Genomic DNA, 18,634 nt, shown 5'->3' on the forward strand with positions numbered 1-18,634 from the left:
CCTTTAACATGAACATGAATCAAACGTAATAATTTTTTCTGGGTACATGATACCATACAGCATCCATATCAAACTTGCGCAGGCCGCACTAACATTAAACTTTCGTATCAAGGCGGGGGCCTCAAACTAGTGTCCTGCGGGCCACATTTGTCCCGCGCGCTATGTGTTTGAGACCCCTGATTTAGGGTGTTAGACGTGTGCCTACCAGGACTCTTGTAGATGTCGAGCACGCCAGTAAAATAGTGCGGTAAAAGTCTCTCCAAGAGTAGCAGCACATCTTCCAGCTCCTCCAAGATGCCAACCAGCAGGTAGTTCTCCAGCACGTTCTGCTTGGCCCGCTCCAGAGCCCATGGGCCTGGCTCTCTGGTGGCACAAAATACCCCCCCAAAAAAGGTTTGAACACAAGAAGAGCAAAGGAGAAGATACTGGAGCCAATCACGAGACGGTCGATACCTGCATTGAGGATGCTGTCCGCAAAAGTAGGGGATAATGTAGAAGACTCTAGGGTTGGAGCACTCGGGGTAGTTCTCTAGAATGCACACGTTTATGTCCTGAAAGCAAAACAAATAAGGCGGGTATTTGACCTCTTCATTCATTTCTTTTATGCTCTGGATGTTTGTCTTATTTATGTGAACCTATTTGGAAATATTTTTGGTATTTTTTTCACTGGCTTGTACATTTTTTCATTATTTTGTTATCATTTTATTTCATTGTTATAGTTATTATCTGTATTATTTTATTTATAATTATTTGACCAAGGATTACTGAAAAACAAATCTGAGATTTTGAGAATAAAGTCATAAATGTAAGAGAATGAAGTTGGAAAAATTTTAATATTACAAAAATGTCATAATATTAGAGCATAGCTTTTCAGGAAGGAATGTACATTTAAGACTTTATTCTTGTGAATTTATAATTTTATTCCTTGTAAATGTAGTTTTTTTCTTGTAATATTTCAACTTTATTTTAATTAATGTGCGACTTTTATTTATCGCAAACTTACAAATTTATTATCATAAATGTACACATTTTACCTTGGAAAATTAGGATTTTTTCTTTGAAAATTTCTACTTATTCTAGTAAATTTACAACTTTTTGTCATAATTGTATGTCTTTTTTTTCTCTAAGATTTTATTTGAGTAATTTTCCAAATTTTTTTGCTCATAAATTTATGATTTTCTTGGTCATAAATTTACAACTTTGTTTTTTATACATTTACAATTTTATTGTCTGAAATGTAGGACTTTATTGTCTTCTCAAACTTTTTTTCCCCCCCAAAGTGAACATAGTACTCTTACCTTGGAAGAATAATTCCTATTTGGTTATTGAACTATATTGTATTTGGAAAAACTACAGTAGTACTAGAGTATTGGGACTCCCACAGCTTACACACTACCAGTCAAAAGTCTAAACACACCTTCTTATCGAAAAGCATGTGTAAGAGTCTCCAAACTTTTGACGGGTGGTGTATTTCCTGTGGCTCCCAGAGCAATGTACTGTAACGACTCCTTTGTCCCACTAGAGGGAGTGCTACACCAACTTGCTTCGAGAGGCGCTGAACGTTCCTTGCTCCAAAATAATATCACCCCAGTTACTCTCACAGTGAAGTAGTACCATACTCTGATGAAATGATAAGTAATAAAAACTTAAGAAACTCCTCTTCTGTGTGGCAGCTACAAAAACATCCATGGAGGTGTAAATACTACAAGCGCAGTCAAATCCATGTCATGTGATGTAAGCTTTGAGGACTTACAACAACACACACACACACACGAGCACAAACTTCATGTGCATTCATGGGGGACGTGATGAAGAAGTGAAAAGTGTTATGAATAAGTCAGCGGTGAAGATGTATGCCCCGATAAGCAGGTGATGGCTGAATTAAACGCCGCCATCCGTCACTGCCAGCACGGAGCTTTCCATAGTCCATCATGCCGGATTACCAGCAGTCAGACAAGAGGACCGCGACGAGCCTCGACCTTGGTCGAGGACAATGATGAGAGACATTTCTCATCTACGATACCATTTACGCTCCAATTCGTCATCTGAGCAATGCTAATGGGGGGGAAACGCCTGTAAAGACAAAAGGTCAAGGGTCATTTTTCAGTGTCTTCTTGTTTTGGTTAACTTGTGTTTACACTGCAAGTATGAAAGCATCACCTGAGTCTTTTTTTGATTTTATGAAACATATTCCACAAAAAGGAGCACTATTGGGGCACTTTATTGTTTGGGTGGACTTCTTATGACACTTTCACTCAGTTCAGCCATTTTTTTTGCTTCTTCATTGCCATTTTGAAGACAAGAATGACTTCAAAATGGCACAGTTCAACAAGCATGAAATCATTAATTAGTGATTGTGTCAATTTCAATCACAAATCTCAAACCTCCCAACAACACCAAGATATTATTTCCATTCTCCCATCTGACATCATACATCCTACATAAGGCTCATCCCACAAATATCATTCCACCAAAATAAAAGACTGATTCATTAGTGATTAATCATACTGTATAACATTTGCAGCATTTCTTGAAATGCTGGCTTTTCCACTGCACTAAAGAGCAGCATTTCTTTTGCCATAGCTTTCTGTGAGCGCGCAAAATGTTGCGCTGTTCCGCCTCGGTGAGTGTTGGCCGTTTGGATGATGGCTCAGCATCTTGACGGGTGGTTCGATTAATTAATTCATGACTTAAGGATCACGAGAAAGACTTTTTTTTTTGGCTAGATATTGTGACATCCCTGCTAATGAGCATTGTTTGTTTTTGCTTTTTTATTCCAACAAACATCACAAGCAGTGGTTCGCTTCTTTTTACACTTGGATGACAGTTAAGAATGTTTACTTGAAACATTGCCGCTAAATCCTAGAATGGATGATTCCTATCTTTATGATTTCCCATGGGAAAACATTTTGCTATTTACAAAGCAACTTCAAAACAGATTATTTTCTACAAGAGCTGCAAAGAACATCGGTCCGGGTGAGGGAATTCCACAGGAAGTGCGGAAGAGGAAGGCTTCCTACTGTCACATAGATGTGCCAGGTGCTTATATGAGGATTATCTTCTTTGATTTTTCAACCGCATGTAACTTGAACCAGCCCCGACCCCCATGTAGTCAGACTGGCGGGCACTGCGATGTTGATGTTCGTTTGATGTACTGGATATACTGTAGCACACATACAACACACAGTACGTGAAGATATGATAGCGTAAAGTATGTGTTTTCTTCACTGTTTTTCCTTGCTTGGGATGATTTCGGCACAGTTGCGCTTCTAATTTAGCCCGTGGCCGCTGCCAGGGCTTATTTGTGCTTTACGAGTGAACAAGCTGCGCTCGCCTATGACTTTGGACCGACTACCAATAAACCGCTGCTTCAAAGAGGCCACAACAAAATCCAGTAGGAAGCTTTTAGGCGAACAGTTGGACTATTGTGCTAATGCAGGAGGACAAGCCCGCCATAGCGGATATTGGACACTTTTGCTCTTACAGGTCCTGTGATGTTCTATTTTCTCTATGGCAGATGTCCCACAATGATCTATTGCAGGAGTGTTGGCCAAAATCGAGCCTTGATGGAGGAATTTACAGTGTAAAAATGCTACTGTGTGACTCCAAGCAGGGCTATTGTCCACTTTTAACATACAATAACATGGGGGCTGTTTTTTTATTGGCTTGCGGCACATTCTAAAAATAGAATTTAACAAGAAAACTAAAAAAGAAAAAAAAGCTGCGTGGCTTTTTCACCCAGCATATCTACATGTGTCAGTGTACAAAATATCAAAAATTCATTTTTCACTCTCACTGGAAGAGGTCTGTACACTCCTGCAGTGGTTAATCAGTTCAAAACCCGACAGTGAATTTCCACAAAGTCAAATTCCTTACTTATAAATGGAATATTATTGTAGTGAGAGCATAGGAAAATTGTTTACAGAATTCGAACATTATTCGAGCCCTCTAGATATGAAGTAACACCCCTATAGTCACTTTTATACTCATATTATCCTATATGGTAAACAGAATCGCATGTTAACATTAGATCTGGCTCCACGGCGGTCGAGTGGTTAGTACGCAAGCCTCACAGCTAGGAGACCCGAGTTCGATTCCACCCTCGACCATCTTTGCTAGGTTAATTGGTGACTCCAAATTGTCTGGTATGAATGTGAGTGTGAATGGTTGTTTGTCTATATGTGCCCTGTGATTGGCTGGCGACCAGTGCAGGATGTACCCCACCTCTCGCCCGAATACAGCTGGGATAGGCTCCAGCATCCCCGCAACCCTCATGAGGAAAAGCGGTAGAAAATGAATGAATGAATGAATATCGCATGTTAACATTAGATCCAGCTCCACGGCGATCGAGTGGTTAGCACGCAAGCCTCACAGCTCGGAGACCCGAGTTCGATACCACCCTCGACCATCTCTGCTAGGTTAATTGGCGACTCCAAATTGTCCATAGGTATGAATGTGAGTGTGAATGGTTGTTTGTCTATATGTGCCCTGTGATTGGCTGACAACCAGTCCAGAGTGCAGGGATAGGCTGGGATAGGCTCCATCGTGAGGATAAGCGGTAGAAAATGAATGAACATTATCTCCTTGTTGTTGCTCCTTTTTTACTTCCTGTTTTCTGTACCGTACTTCCTGCGGTCGGTGGCTAATTAATGTCATTAATGTAACATTACTGACACCCACAACACTACATACTATGTAAGAACACATATTTCTGTTAGAACATCATTAAAATGTCCGTTTTGCTTGTTGTGCTAATACCCGATGACACTTTTTTTCTCTCGCAAACAAATATGAGAGAGATGTTCTGACTTTTAGCCGACACACAGGCTGCGGTAGACCGGGGTCGACAGTGAAAAGACGTGTGAGCATCCTCCGCTTGAAGCTGACACGTTCTGAACGTGCAGCAAAAGCAACTGTCCAAACCAATGAGAAACAGTTGACATCATTGCTTGTTTTGGTCACACACAAGCGCCGCTTGACAGATTAGCGCCTGTTTTGCTACACGTTGAAAGACTCCTCAGTGGGGCTAATCCACACAGAGAATAAGGACAATGAGGCTGAGTGTGCACACGTCCACTCTCCCTCACATACTAATGACTTGTCTGAAGAGTGTGGTATTATGCGTCCACTCCGCTGTGCGTGCTTGTTTATCAATGAGCCTTGACTGTGTTCCCACAGTTGGAGCGTGACAACTTTGTGGTGTAATAAAGTGCAGCAGGGACTTCCTGAATAGTACGTCACACCTGTTTACAACCAATTCCATGACACACAAAATTGCGTACCGCATGGACAAAATGCATGCAAGCTCTTACCAGGTATCTCTCATCATCTTTCATCCCGGGGGTTCGGATGAGGTGGTTCTGCTCGCCCCTCCAGTCCCCAAAGCGACGGAAGAAGTAGTTGGATAGAAAGCGGTTAATGGGGTCGCGGATGATGTTGATGTAGACGGGCTGCTCGATCCTAAACCTGACAGAGGTGAATAGGAAGCCTTAAGTAAATAGCAGCATGACGTCAAACGGAATTGCATGTTAGTGCACCTGGTAAAGTTGAGGAAGTGAACGTGGCGCGTGTAGAGGAAGGGTTGTGGGATGTTGCTGATGTTCTTCATGAGATCCACCTGAGGACAGACAGAAGATGAGACAATTAGCTTGGCTCTGACTAACTGAGACCACATGCATCCTGAAACTAATGAAGGACTTAATGAAAGAAAAACACACAAGTCGTGTTTTCATAAACTCAAATGTGACATCATAAATGCTTCATCAAGTTCTTCAAGCTTTAATTTGCTATTAAGGCTGACCTCAACACAATCTCACCCATGGGTGTTTTCAACACGTCACAATATCGGCCATTTACTGGTGAATAGCAACAAGCAAAAACTCTATCATTGATTTCCATTAGGGCTGCACGGCGGTCGAGTGGTTAGCGCACAGACCTCACAGCTTGGAGACCCGAGTTCAATACCATCTTCGTCCATCTCTGTGTGGAGTTTGCATGTTCTCCCCGTGCATGCGTGGGTTTTCTCCGGGTACTCCGGTTTCCTCCCACATTCCAAAAATATGCTAGGTTAATTGGCGACTCCAAATTGTCCATATGTATGAATGTGAGTGTGAATGGTTGTTTGTCTATATGTGCCCTGTGATTGACTGGGATAGGCTCCAGCACCCCCGCGACCCTTGTGAGGATAAGCGGTAGAAAATGAATGAATGAATGATTTCCATTAAAATTGGGAAAGCTGCAAATCCAGCTAAAAACGCAGATGGAGGACTTTATTTAGTCTTTCACACCTAAAGTTAGACGATTCCTTGAGCAAACTAGCTTACTGGAGAAAGGGGTCAACGAAATAATAGCAAAAATGGGAAAAATGGCCTCCAGTGTACAGTGCACTGCTGTACTCCATGACCTTTTACCTTTGTCACATTCATTTTTTTCTGTTTCTGCTATCTGAATCGCAATGAAGCGTATCTCCACCCCAAAGTAAGAAATACTCCAGTCCTTGTCATCATTCCATGACTCAGGAAGTAGCTTGCGAAGTAACAAAGACTACACAAACACAAATACAGAGATCCTTAATTGGGTTTAATGGCATTCTAATGCGTTCCATTCATTGTGCAAACTTATTCCCTCTTCCCTTACTGTGAATGAAAAGACTCTCCTGAAGGCTTTCAAGGTCTGCACGGAGCGTGTGCTCACTCTCAGCAGCCAAAACACATGTGAAATATGACAGTGATGTCAGAGGCTGTACAAACGCCAAGTGGAGGTTATGCAACTGACACATCGTTGACACAGACCTCCACATACTTCACCAGCGCTCTTATGTTATCTTCCTCACACGTGTGGACTAGGAAATATTAGATCACAGCATGGCTGGGCAGGACTCTTTCACTGGACAATTCATTAGGGTGACCTGGCCACCACTGTTGCTAGGTAGATTATGTATGTTTTGTCTCATTTTTGTATTTTATTTTAGTATTTGTCCCTTTTCTCGTTCAGAAAAAAATGTCTCATGTTTCTCAATATATTGCCATGCGTCTGGCAGGGAGAGAGTTCACTCTGTTTGGTGTCTTTGTCTTTGTGGGTGGAGGCGGGGCAGGTAGAATACACACAGCAGAGTGTAACATGGAATAAATTATATTATAGTATTATATTATATTATATTGTTTCTATTTTTTATTTTTTCATAGCAATTTTCTGAAAAGGAATGGCAAAATCTCACCTCGTCTCGTTATCGTGAACTCAGGGTCTCTTTTGAGAAATAAACTAGTATTGCAGCTTGTCAATTTTGAAAATATATACAATTAAAGTACATATATGTATCTGGATATATTATTTATTTTTCAAGAGTTAGTAAATATTGTACTTCTTAAATTATAATTTCATATAATTTATACATAAGTAAGTAATAAGTAAGTAATAAATATAAGTTATTTTATACAACATTATATACATATTTGTTGTGTTTTTAATATAATTTCTAAATATAAAAAATAATATAAAAATATATAATAAAATAAAATAAAAAATAAAATAACATATAATAAAAAAATAAAAATATAATTTATAAATATATTTTTTCTTCTCTATATTGGTATATTGGTAGCCTGCAATAAATAAAATAAAAAAAAAATTAAATTAAATAACTAATAATACAAATATAATAATTACAAAATATTACTAAGAAAATCACATCAAGTGTTATCTATTTTATTCAGTGTTTTGTAGATGTAATTAAATTCATTTAATTTATATAGTTTTAGTGTAGTGTAGTTTTTAGTGTAGTAGTTTTAAAGCACCCAAAAAACCACTATAGTGTGCTAACATGGCACAAGTCACACCATGAACTCATTTTCCCTTTCAAAAAAAAAAAAAGAAGCCGATTTTGCCCTGCCTCATTTTGGCGCATAAAAGTAATATTCCGTCTTTTAAAGTTGCCTCCTTATAAAGAGCTTTCAGTGGAGGCGGACGTTTATCTGCTGGACGGTTTGAATGCGCTGCTCTTATAAACTGTGTACCGGTTATGTCATAGCCGAGGCAATATGTATACTTGTTTATGTACACAGGCCTCTTAATCTGAGGCCGCAGTCAGCTTTGGGTTGCTCACCCTCCCCTGCTTGTCTGTAAACTCAGTACATTTCCACTTGCTCCGCTTCTTTTCTACTGTAAAGTGCGAACATTCATTCCGAATGTCATTCCTTATCCTGAGGTTCATATAAGCTGTGTGTTTGTAAAACTACCTCACCTCCATCGTGAGACCAGACCAATTAGCCCCAAGTTAACCCCTGAGACCCCCACCCCCCCTCCCCAAGTGCTAAACTCCTGTCTCAGGTTTATGTGTAGCCCCTTAAGCACATTTGGCACTTTTGCTGTGTGTGTTTTGTGACCAAACCCAAAGGCAAGTCTGGCCAGACCTCCTCTCATTCACCAAATGAAAGCTACAGGGAGGGAAAATGGAGAGAGATTCCAAGCATACCTGCAACCCCCCGCCCCCCTTTTTCCTGCGCCCCGTGGCGTCTTTGCAGGACTCATCAAGGGGGGAAAAAACTACAGAGAGCTCCTGACTTACATTGAGATTTCAATGAAGTGTTGTGTCGTATTTACACAAGCTGCTCGCACTAGGACCGAGACACTTTTATGTGTTTGTGTACGCACACGGTTCATGACTCTACAATATTTCTCAGCTGGTTTGTTTTTGGGAAGTCCCACAAGAGTGCAGTCACCGACTCACTCAGTTCCATTCGCCCCCACTGAGCCGAGTCGCCCGGTTGTGGGCAGGACAGATGGGTCACTATGTTCTTGACAAACCTTCTGCCGTGCGTCAACCCTGGGCAAAACCCATTAAAGGACCACTGGGATGGCGAGCTGGAAACCGGGTCCCCATAACCGGAACCGCAACTGATGAGAGCAGCAACTCTAAACTTAGCCGTGTGCGTGGAACCGCTCAAGCATGCATGCAAAGATGGAACTGCTGTCGCCGCCCCCGGCTGCTGGAATGCCCTGGATATTTCTATCCAATCCATCTAACCTATTGGTGTTCTGCCACTGTGTGTGTGTGCAGGCTTTCAGGATTTGATGAATGAGTAAACAGGTAGCAGTTTCAATATTGACATTTGCATAGAATGGCTCAGTGATGGAGCGATGGAGCCTGCAGCATCTTTGTACAGCTTCTGTGAGGAGTTCAACTTGTTGGAAAGGGTCAGACACATGCACAGATGGCTTAGTCATCAGTCGGGAGCAGTAGGGGGTGGGTACCGAATCTGTTTCCGGCAAACACTGTTTACTTTCGGTGCTCCAAACTGGTATTTTAGTGGTGGGGAACAATTAGTCAGTCCACACAAAGTGTATTCTGTATGTTTCCCAGAAAAAAATTACATTTTGGAAGTAAATTAAATGAGTAAATCAATCAAATGACTCCCACTGGACAAGCTGTGCCATGCATGGACCCACTTGACAACTAAAGTCGGGTTCATTTGACAAGTATATACTATATATACGTATATATTTTCTACCGCTTATCCTCACAAGGGTTGCGGGGGGTGCTGGAGCCTATTCCAGCTGTCTTCAGCTGAGAGGCGGGGTACGCCCTGGACTGGTCGCCAGCCAATCACAGGGCACATATAGACAAACAACCATTCACACTCACATTCATACATGCATGTTTTTGGAATGTGGGAGGAAACCAGAGTACCCGGAGAAAACCCATGCATGCACGGGGACAACATGCAAACTCCACACAGAGATGGCTGAGGGTGGAATCGAACACGGTTCTCCTAGCTGTGAGGCCTGCACGCTAACCACTCAACAACTGTGCAGCCTATTTACTATATATACATATATATATATTGTATTAATATTATTATATTATCACTAGAATGGAGAATGATCGTTTTAGACAATTTGTTTGGATCAGCCCCTAAAATGAGGATGCTAGGGCCCTATTATCTATGTGAATTGAACCTTTGCATCATTGAATTGCCCCTCATTAAGCTTCTTCACCCGTGTAAATACAAAGAATCAATTCGAATTTCATTTACCTGCTCGTGTTTAGTGAGCCGTGTTTTGTTGTGGATGTCCGACGAGATCAAGTTGAACTGATGCTTCTCAGCCAGCAGGCGCAGCAGGATGACCACCGTGCGGCTGCCGCACTTCCCCACGCGGTTGTAAACCACCTGGCTGGGGAACGTGAGCACCTAGGAACATATAGAAACACACATAGGTTGTGTTAATAACAGCTGTGTTTGTGTTTTAGTGTGACTCAACAAACACGTAGTTCGCACTGCATCATATTCTGCTGTAATGAGTTAGCTGACGCTCCTCATGACGCACCAGTGAAGCATCCCAAACTCACTGAAACAACAACAGATAGCATGCATGTACATGCATGTTGTTATGGAAGCTGATTAAATGAAATCTAATGGTGCTGAAAAAAACAGCAATAATGCATGCTCCAGACAAATACGGGGCAAATGTAGAACTGAGCAACACTGCCAGGAAGTGAGTCAAGGATGAGAAAGTGGACGACATTTCCGTACACACAGAAAAAACCTGATACAGATCTAAAAACAAAAACACAAGATAAATTTAGTTGCACAATTTAAAAGCTTGTTCGGTTCATCTCCTTTTCCTGATGGGGAAAAAAATGCCCACATGATAATGTTTTTGTAAGAGAGGAAGGGCAAGAAGGGTTGTGGGGTGGGGGGCGGGGGGCACCTTTTGATCCAACAGTGGATACACTTACTGCAAATGAATGTTTTTTGTTTACTTGTGGGAGTACAACAGGCTGATTTCTAAAGCAGTACCATGCAACTTCATGTTATATATTAGCCTTTTTTGCCTCTGGTGCTGCAGACACACACACACACACACACACAGTGACACAGCCTGGACGTTTGCCAGATGAGAAGCCAGTGAGAGAAACAACAGAAGAGAAATGTGGAGGTGAACCACGATGAGGAAAAACTACAGCCACAGTGACAGCATACAGAGTATCCCCTTCCCCACAAACGGGGTAGACGATGATGATTGCCTCCACGTGGACGGCAGGTGTGAACGTGTGTGAATTATTCAAAGGCAACGTCGACACTTTCCACCCAGGTTTTTACAAGCTCCAGCTTGTGTCACCTGCTGCTACGTTGTCATCGCTCACATCCACGGACTATTTATGCGCTAAAACTGTCATTTAAACAATACAAAAGTCAGACGGCGAATGGTAGGTTCCTCTCTACCGGGTTGCGGAAAAAGGAACACAGCATCTCGCAAAAGTGAGTCACAAGTTAGGGTCCATTCTTATTACAGTATATCTTTTCAGCATTGCTATGGGAATGAGGGTGGGAGGGTCTATGTATCATTTTGATGTGCATGAGTGCTGCTGTGCATTCATGCACATCAAAATGTTATACAATATTCATTCATTAATTCAATCTTTTTCTACCGCTTTTCCTCACGAGGGTCGCGGGGGTGCTGGAGCCTATCCCAGCTGTCTTCGGGCGAGAGGCGGGGTACACCCTGGACTGGTCGCCAACCAATCACAGGGCACATATAGACAAACAACCATTCACACTCACATTCATACCTATGGACAATTTGGAGTCACCAATTAACCTAGCATGTTTTTGGAATGTGAGGAAAAACCCACGCATGCACAGGGAGAACATGCAAACTCCAAACAGAGATGGCCGAGGGTGGAATTGAACCCTGGTCTCCTAGCTGTGAGGTCTCCCTGCTAACCACTCTCCCGCCGTGCAGCTCTGTTATACAATATACAATATATAATTCACTTTGTCTTTGAATGCGTCTTATGAAAACAGGGAACAACAAATCTTTTTGGTGGAAATCCTGTCCAAATAAATGACAACCCCCCCCCTCCCAAAAAAAGGGGAAGGTCTTATGTAACCATATCAATGAGGTGATTATGATTAAGGTATGTTTTGCACAACCAAGGGAAGTGAAAGTCCTCATTTTTCTGTTCTGTACTTACAGGAAGTTGATTAGCTCTGTCAAAAAAAGACATTATGCAACAGGTTTGTTTTCCCTCCCTCGCTGATGGGTCGAATACTTGCTCGCTTTATTACGGCTCTGACAGTGCGTTTCCTCAAGTTGAACTTGTCTCAGCACCTCGCCCGCACACATTCACTCAACAGACACAAAAGCTTAATTCATTTTCAAATGAAGTTATCTCCACAGAACATCTTGGAAGGAGCCATGACAGGTCATTCTCCATTCATGCGTCATTGATGGATTCTTATTTAATGGCTTGGACAAGTAATCATTATATGCTGAATGACTGATATACAAGGCTATACGTGTGTCATAAATACACATGCTACCCCTTACTTTCATTTCAAGAACGACTGAAGGTATATTTCCAACATATGCACTGTATGGGAGACATTCCTGTCATGCCTGCTTATGCGTAAAGAAGAATGATGTTATTCTAAGAGTCATGTGGTTTTTCCATACACTCTCATTCGCATCCAGCGTCGAACTCCGAAGTTATAACCTATGGCCGCATTTACCAAAAGCCCGGACATGTGCGAGCACATACACACACACTGCGAACAAAACAAAACATTGATCACAATGAGAGCAGGGCGTCCCAGACGTGGTGGTTGTGGCCACTGACACGACTGTCTGTGAGATGTAAGATGATAGTTAGTAATTCGGAATCAGACTACAGCTGCTCTGAAACCTGACGTAAACTTCGGTCAGTCCACAGCGACTTCTTAAAAATAGCAGTGAAAAGCAGGTATCGACAATGGTTTTGATTTAAATCTGCCTGAAGTATTACAATAATAAGTAGTCCAAAAACAGCAAGTTATCAGGTTACTTATCACTCATGCTCTTGGACATGTTTACTTCTCATTAATATGACACATTTCAGTTTAAGATGCAATCCAGAACCCCCCCCCCCCCCCCCCACCAAGACACGCTCACAGTGCATGGTGGAAACTATCAGTAATTTAGTTGGCTTATTCCCCATGAAATTCTAATTGGGGACTACGGTCTGGAGTTCACACACATAGTGTGATGTTGACAAGTGGAAGAGGTTCAGAGCATGAATTGTGCAGAAAAGAGTCGAACCTCAAAGGTCAAACACAATCTGTTTTGGGATGCCGGTTGACGTGTAATTTAACCAGAATTTTTCCCATTGGAAATGATGTGAATTGATTTCATCTGTTCCGAGGTGCAAACGCCTACGCCCAAATGCCCACACAGTGGCTAGCATTTATTGCTATGAAATCGAATTCAAGCTACAACAATGGTGTAGGATGGAACCAACGGCATTTTCATTTTGACTATGTGTGCCAACCATTGTGGCTCAACTAATAGGGCTAACATTGTGTTGCTATTGTGGCCGATGGGGTGGTGATAAAGAAAAGTGAAAAAGGCAGGGTGATGAGTTTGGGAGGAAGATAATGGCATGGAAGTTGGCGGGGACTACAAGAGAGCAGCTGGATGCGTACAAACCGCCTGTTGTCAACACATTCTCTCCATGCATGTGTGGAACTGATTCATGGATTGTACATTATATTGTAGAAAGAAAAAAAAGATGTGAAATGGTGGAAAAAAAGAAGAAAGCAGGACTCACTCTGGGAGCAGGAGGTCCGTGGTCATCCATGTATGTGGATTCACCTGCAAAGACACAATCAATAAACCAATACAATCAATAAGGCTCCATGGATTCATCACAATTACCAACAGTAAGACCCAAGTATACATTTAGGACCTGGGGCACGCTGGACAGCGCCCCACCAAAATCACAGACATGGCAGGGGTGGGCAAAATGCATCCCAAGGCAGTTTTTAAAAACTATATTCAAATAATAAACATATTTATAATATACACATACAATTTAACAAGAAAACTAAAAACAATGGAAAAACAGCAGTCATTTTTCAAGAATTAAGTTAAAATATTAAGAGAAAAAAAGTTGTACTCTAACAGAAAAACCACAGTAATATTACAAGAGTAACACTGTAATATTATGAGGAAAAATAATCAATAAAATATTAAAGAAAGAAGATGTTTTTTGTTGTAAAATTAATTGTAAAATTGTAATTTTTGGAAAATTAGTTTCTGAAAATCTTAGTAGCATAGAGTTGAAGTGTAATTTTTTTTGTTTGTTTAAAGTCCAACAAACAAGGGGAAAAGTTATAATATTACAGGAATAAAGTCAAAATATGATGAGAAAAATTTCATAATATTATGGGAATCATGTCACAATATTATGGGAATGAGATCAACAACATTTGAAATATTTGGAAAATATATATATAAAAAAACAACAAATACAAAATTGGAGGAAAAAAAGAGCAAAGATCGAAGTTCATAAAAATAATATGCTCTTTTTCACCTATACCACAAAACAGTGATGTGTGTTTTTCTTGAAATGTATAGAACTTCTTCACATATCAATACATGTGAATAATATAAATAACAATATAAATAACTCATTCCATTTGTGTGTGACCGTCTGCCTTTGTGTTCCTGCCTACCTCCTAGAAGTTTCCAAGCCCCAACACCTCAATAATTCCGACTAGAAGCCATGCAAACATCACCAGGTTCTATAAATAGCTGAGTAACGTTTCAATATTTCGCTTATACTATCCCACGTATTCAAACACGGGACAGTGAATGAGTGTTAAGATGCCCCATGTGGGAACTATGGAGCTCTGTAAACGGAGGCGTGGACTTTCAGAAAGCAGCCTCCTTTTCTTGTGACTACAAACACCGCTCATCCCTTTTCCCAACATCCAGGTGGTGTGGCCCGGAGGGAGGAAGACAAATTGGTGAGCGGGGGCGGGAATAAAAGCTGCAACGGGAGGAAATATTACATAACAGAACAATCTCTCCTTGTGTTTGCGAAATGGGATCCAGCAGGAAGACACAAACACACTAGTTTATTATACGGAGCCACATTTTCCCACTTGGCCCCCAGTGTGATGTGTGCTGGAGATGAATCTTGTGATATCAAATACTATCAGCTACTGATTTATTTCTTTTAACTCCAGGCTACCTTGGATGTGCAAACAACAGTGTTGTGACAGAGGTTCATTGAATTCATTCGTCGGGATAAAGGACACTTCTCTTGGGGCAACATGTGAGGTCACAGCACGGTGAGGACATCTCTGTCATGAAGTGCACACAAAACATCCACCCACCCACTGCGGTGTTTCCCAGTCTTTTTCCCAGTCGATTTACTGGTGGCAGGCCACTATGAATACATTTAAATCGCTGTAGATTTATTTGGTGCTAGCTTTTTCTTTTATGTCGTTAAAATAATTCTGCACATTTCTTCTTATGACAAAAACAACACAAAAAAGTCCCCCCCTCACGCAATGCAATGCCACTGATAGATTGCCATCCTGTGGAAAAAATTAATCTCCGACCTTTCGACATGTACTTCCTGTGTGGGTTTGTCGTCAGTGTTCTGCAATACACTTTGCAGGATAATAAAATAAAACAAACAATAAAAACGCTTGTAAAACTTGACCACACACAGAGAAAGAAAGGCTTTCTGTAACTATATGGAAACAGCAGACGTCTAAATAACACCTTCTACCTCATTTGAATGTTTGGTACAAGGAAGAGCATGTCGGTGGTTGTCATGGTAATCCCTGGAGCAACTACTTCAATGGGCCATAATATTGGTGGATCCAGCAGGTCATCTTTTGAGTCGTGTCGTTTTAGTGTAAGTTACTGTTTATCTGCATTACAGCTGCTGGAAAGTAAATGGCACCGCGTAGGGCAGGGGTGTCCAAAGTGTGGCCCGGGCTACTACATCATTTGCGGCCTGCGGCTATTTTTTTCCTATTGGCCCATGTCACATTGTATAAATCTAATTTAACAAGAAAAAAACAGCACCAAAAATGGCCAAATCAGTAATTTTTCAAGGACAATGTCAAAATATTACAAGAAAAAGCTGCAATCTAATAAAAAAATTGTCAAAAATGTAACCATAATAGTAATCATATAACATAAAAAAAATAATTTTAGTAGCATGAAGTTAAAATTTAAAAGTAATAAGATTTGTTTTTTTACAGCCAAAATATTATTAGAAACAAAACAAAAAATAAAGTTGTAGTTTTTGGAAAATTTGGATAGGAAAAGTGATGGGAATAAAGTCAGAATTAGGAGAAGAAAATATATTTAAGAAAATTGACAAACTGAACTGAAAATTGATCAACTGGAAGTTCATCCGCACAGATTCTTTAAACTTCAAGGAAAAGCTGGAGGTGCTAACTTGCCAAATTTCTGTTGATTTGTCATCCGTATTAACACTGAGTTCAAAGGTCAATTGGAGGAAAGGTTCAAAAGAGGACGTCTGCGGGTTCCGCAGCCTTCCCTGTTAAAAATCCCTCCCTATTTCCTGATTATCTCCCGCCACTAATGAAGACAGAGTGAGACGAAAAGAGGAAGCAAGCCAAACAAACATATCGTGTGTGTGTGTGTGTGTGTGTTAGGGAGTGACTGATGTGTGATCTAAGTGGAATGTGGCAGAGAACAGGCATGTAGCTAAATGCCTAATTGGATTACTGTGTCACAAGATCCATGGCGTTGCCTCTGGCCTGCAGCTGCACCGCCCAATTATCTATCTACTACTGCTACATAAATCAGTACATCTAATCCAAACAGGCCATAAATTACCCCAAAAAGCCCCTACAATTGCACTAAACATCATTCTTTTTTAAACATAGCGTTACATTAGATTAGAGCTCCGGCTTCGGAGCTAAACAAATGCAATGAAAAGGATGAGGCCCAGAGGAACATCGGCATATTTGGTTGATGAGAAGGTGGCTGAGGGACTTTCACTTTTGCTGTGGGACTTCAGTCAGCGACAGGTCACCGGACCGTTGCCCCAGAATGTTCTGGTTATGTAAAAAAGCAGATTACAGGTTCCTCAGAGTTAGACGTTTCATCTTACACCACATCCTGTTGTTTGTAGCACAAAGCAGAGGGCGTGTGCTAGCTTTTGACATGTTTATATTGACGAGCATGTGTCTTTTCTCACCGCAAGACAATATTTTTCAGATTTTTGGTGGAATCTGGGTTTTGACACATTGTTAAAAGCAGCCCACACTACTCAGACAAAAAAAAAACATCAGAAATCAACATATAACTTAAAGTGAGCTTGACACATGTTAGCCAAAACGTCAAGCTAGCCAAACAGCAGCTTGTCATGCCCAATACCTTCAAAAGAATTACTGATGTCAATGTGGAGAAAGATTAGCCGTATTGCTAAACATTATTCTGGAAAATGTCTCAAAAAAGCTTACAAATGCTTTTGTTTAATCTAGAGGGCGGCCAAACTTGGAATTAGCCAACACGTGGATTGAAGTTCTGGACTACCACCAGGGACCAAACATGTGACCTGTGATTGGCCAAACAAGGTGTCAATCATTCCAACTAACCAGGAAGTCAGGCAGAGATACTTTACATACAATTAAGTCATACCTAGAGCAAATGGAAGAACATTTACATTTCACCATATTTTGCATATACAGTATATAAAATATACACTATATATATATATATATATATATACTATATACTTTGGATTTAGCAGTATATATCATGAAAAATTTACTTTATCTTTCATAATACACACTAATGATACCGGGATTAAAAAAAAAACATTACTTAAGTTGTGAACTTGGAACTACTTAAATGCTGTATTTACATCTTAAAGCAAGTGACTAAATGCATATGTAGCTGATTAAATATCTTTGTAAAACACACTGTTAAACTTAGCAACATGTCCATATGGTTACTGCTTTTACTAAACATTTAGATCATAATTGACACCATATGTAAACGTTATAGTTACGTATATACAGGCACACGGTACATTACAGTACATGTGTGTGTGTATAGCCACTCTACCCTTTGATTAGGAGTGGGGCAAAACGCCACCCATCTCCTTAATTACAGAATGTTCACGGTCTCTGCCTTCTCCGCCCTGCTTTGCTTTTGCACCACCTCTACCACGACCACCACCATCATCAATCTTGGAGAAATAAGTTTGATATAAATAAAATACTTTTGTTTTCGCAGGTGTTCAGGACCACAAAGTGGGGCCAGGGCTGGGAGGTATAGTGACGGGTATGTACCCGCAAAAGGGATGAGGTTAAACATATGGAAAACGATGAGAATTGTAGGGCACAGACCTCCAGCAAGGTCAACTGCTTCACAGAAGTCCACCACCTCCATATGCCTGTCATTGAGATTTATGTAACATTCACTGACAAGTTACAGGAAATGTCACAAGAAATGTCTTGAGGTGTCATGTTACTTGACCCCTCCAAAAGTAGTCTTGGACTAACATTGGCAGATCAACTGGCCTCGGGATCTGCCAGTAGGAGCTGGATGAAGTAGCCGGGGAGAGGGGATTCTAGTCTAGCCTTATGTCCCCATGACCCGACCTTGGATAAGTGGAAGAACATGGGTGGATGGATGGACTTATAATGTTATACAGACAAACCTCATCTTTTGTATGATTCTGCTGAGGCAGCGTCTGTGCATATTTCTAAATTGAGTGTGACTGCTAAATAACCCGCCATGGGGCCAAAAAATGTCGCAGGTGCCAGCAATTTGATAAAGAAGATAAAAAAAACACAATTGAATTGAACCTTACCAG

At 40.9% G+C, this 18,634-nt stretch overlaps 1 protein-coding gene across 2 annotated transcripts in view; it reads right to left on the reverse strand.

Annotated features, from left to right (window-relative positions):
* The window catches only part of usta (uronyl 2-sulfotransferase a), a 40,493-nt gene that overhangs the window by 2,319 nt on the left and 19,540 nt on the right, over positions 1–18,634 (reverse strand). For both annotated transcript variants that reach the window (XM_058057381.2, XM_058057380.2), the window contains 6 exons: positions 13,586–13,629; positions 10,032–10,187; positions 5,538–5,617; positions 5,313–5,466; positions 454–551; positions 206–363 (listed from right to left, as the gene is read on the reverse strand). In XM_058057381.2, the coding sequence (XP_057913364.2) occupies positions 206–363; positions 454–551; positions 5,313–5,466; positions 5,538–5,617; positions 10,032–10,187; positions 13,586–13,629 (690 nt within the window). The remainder of the gene's footprint in view (positions 1–205; positions 364–453; positions 552–5,312; positions 5,467–5,537; positions 5,618–10,031; positions 10,188–13,585; positions 13,630–18,634) is intronic.

This window comes from Doryrhamphus excisus, linkage group LG19 (assembly GCF_037039965.1).
Source record: "Doryrhamphus excisus strain RoL-2023G ecotype Guam linkage group LG19, RoL_Dexc_Guam_v1.1, whole genome shotgun sequence".
Taxonomy (NCBI): Eukaryota; Metazoa; Chordata; class Actinopteri; order Syngnathiformes; family Syngnathidae; genus Doryrhamphus; species Doryrhamphus excisus.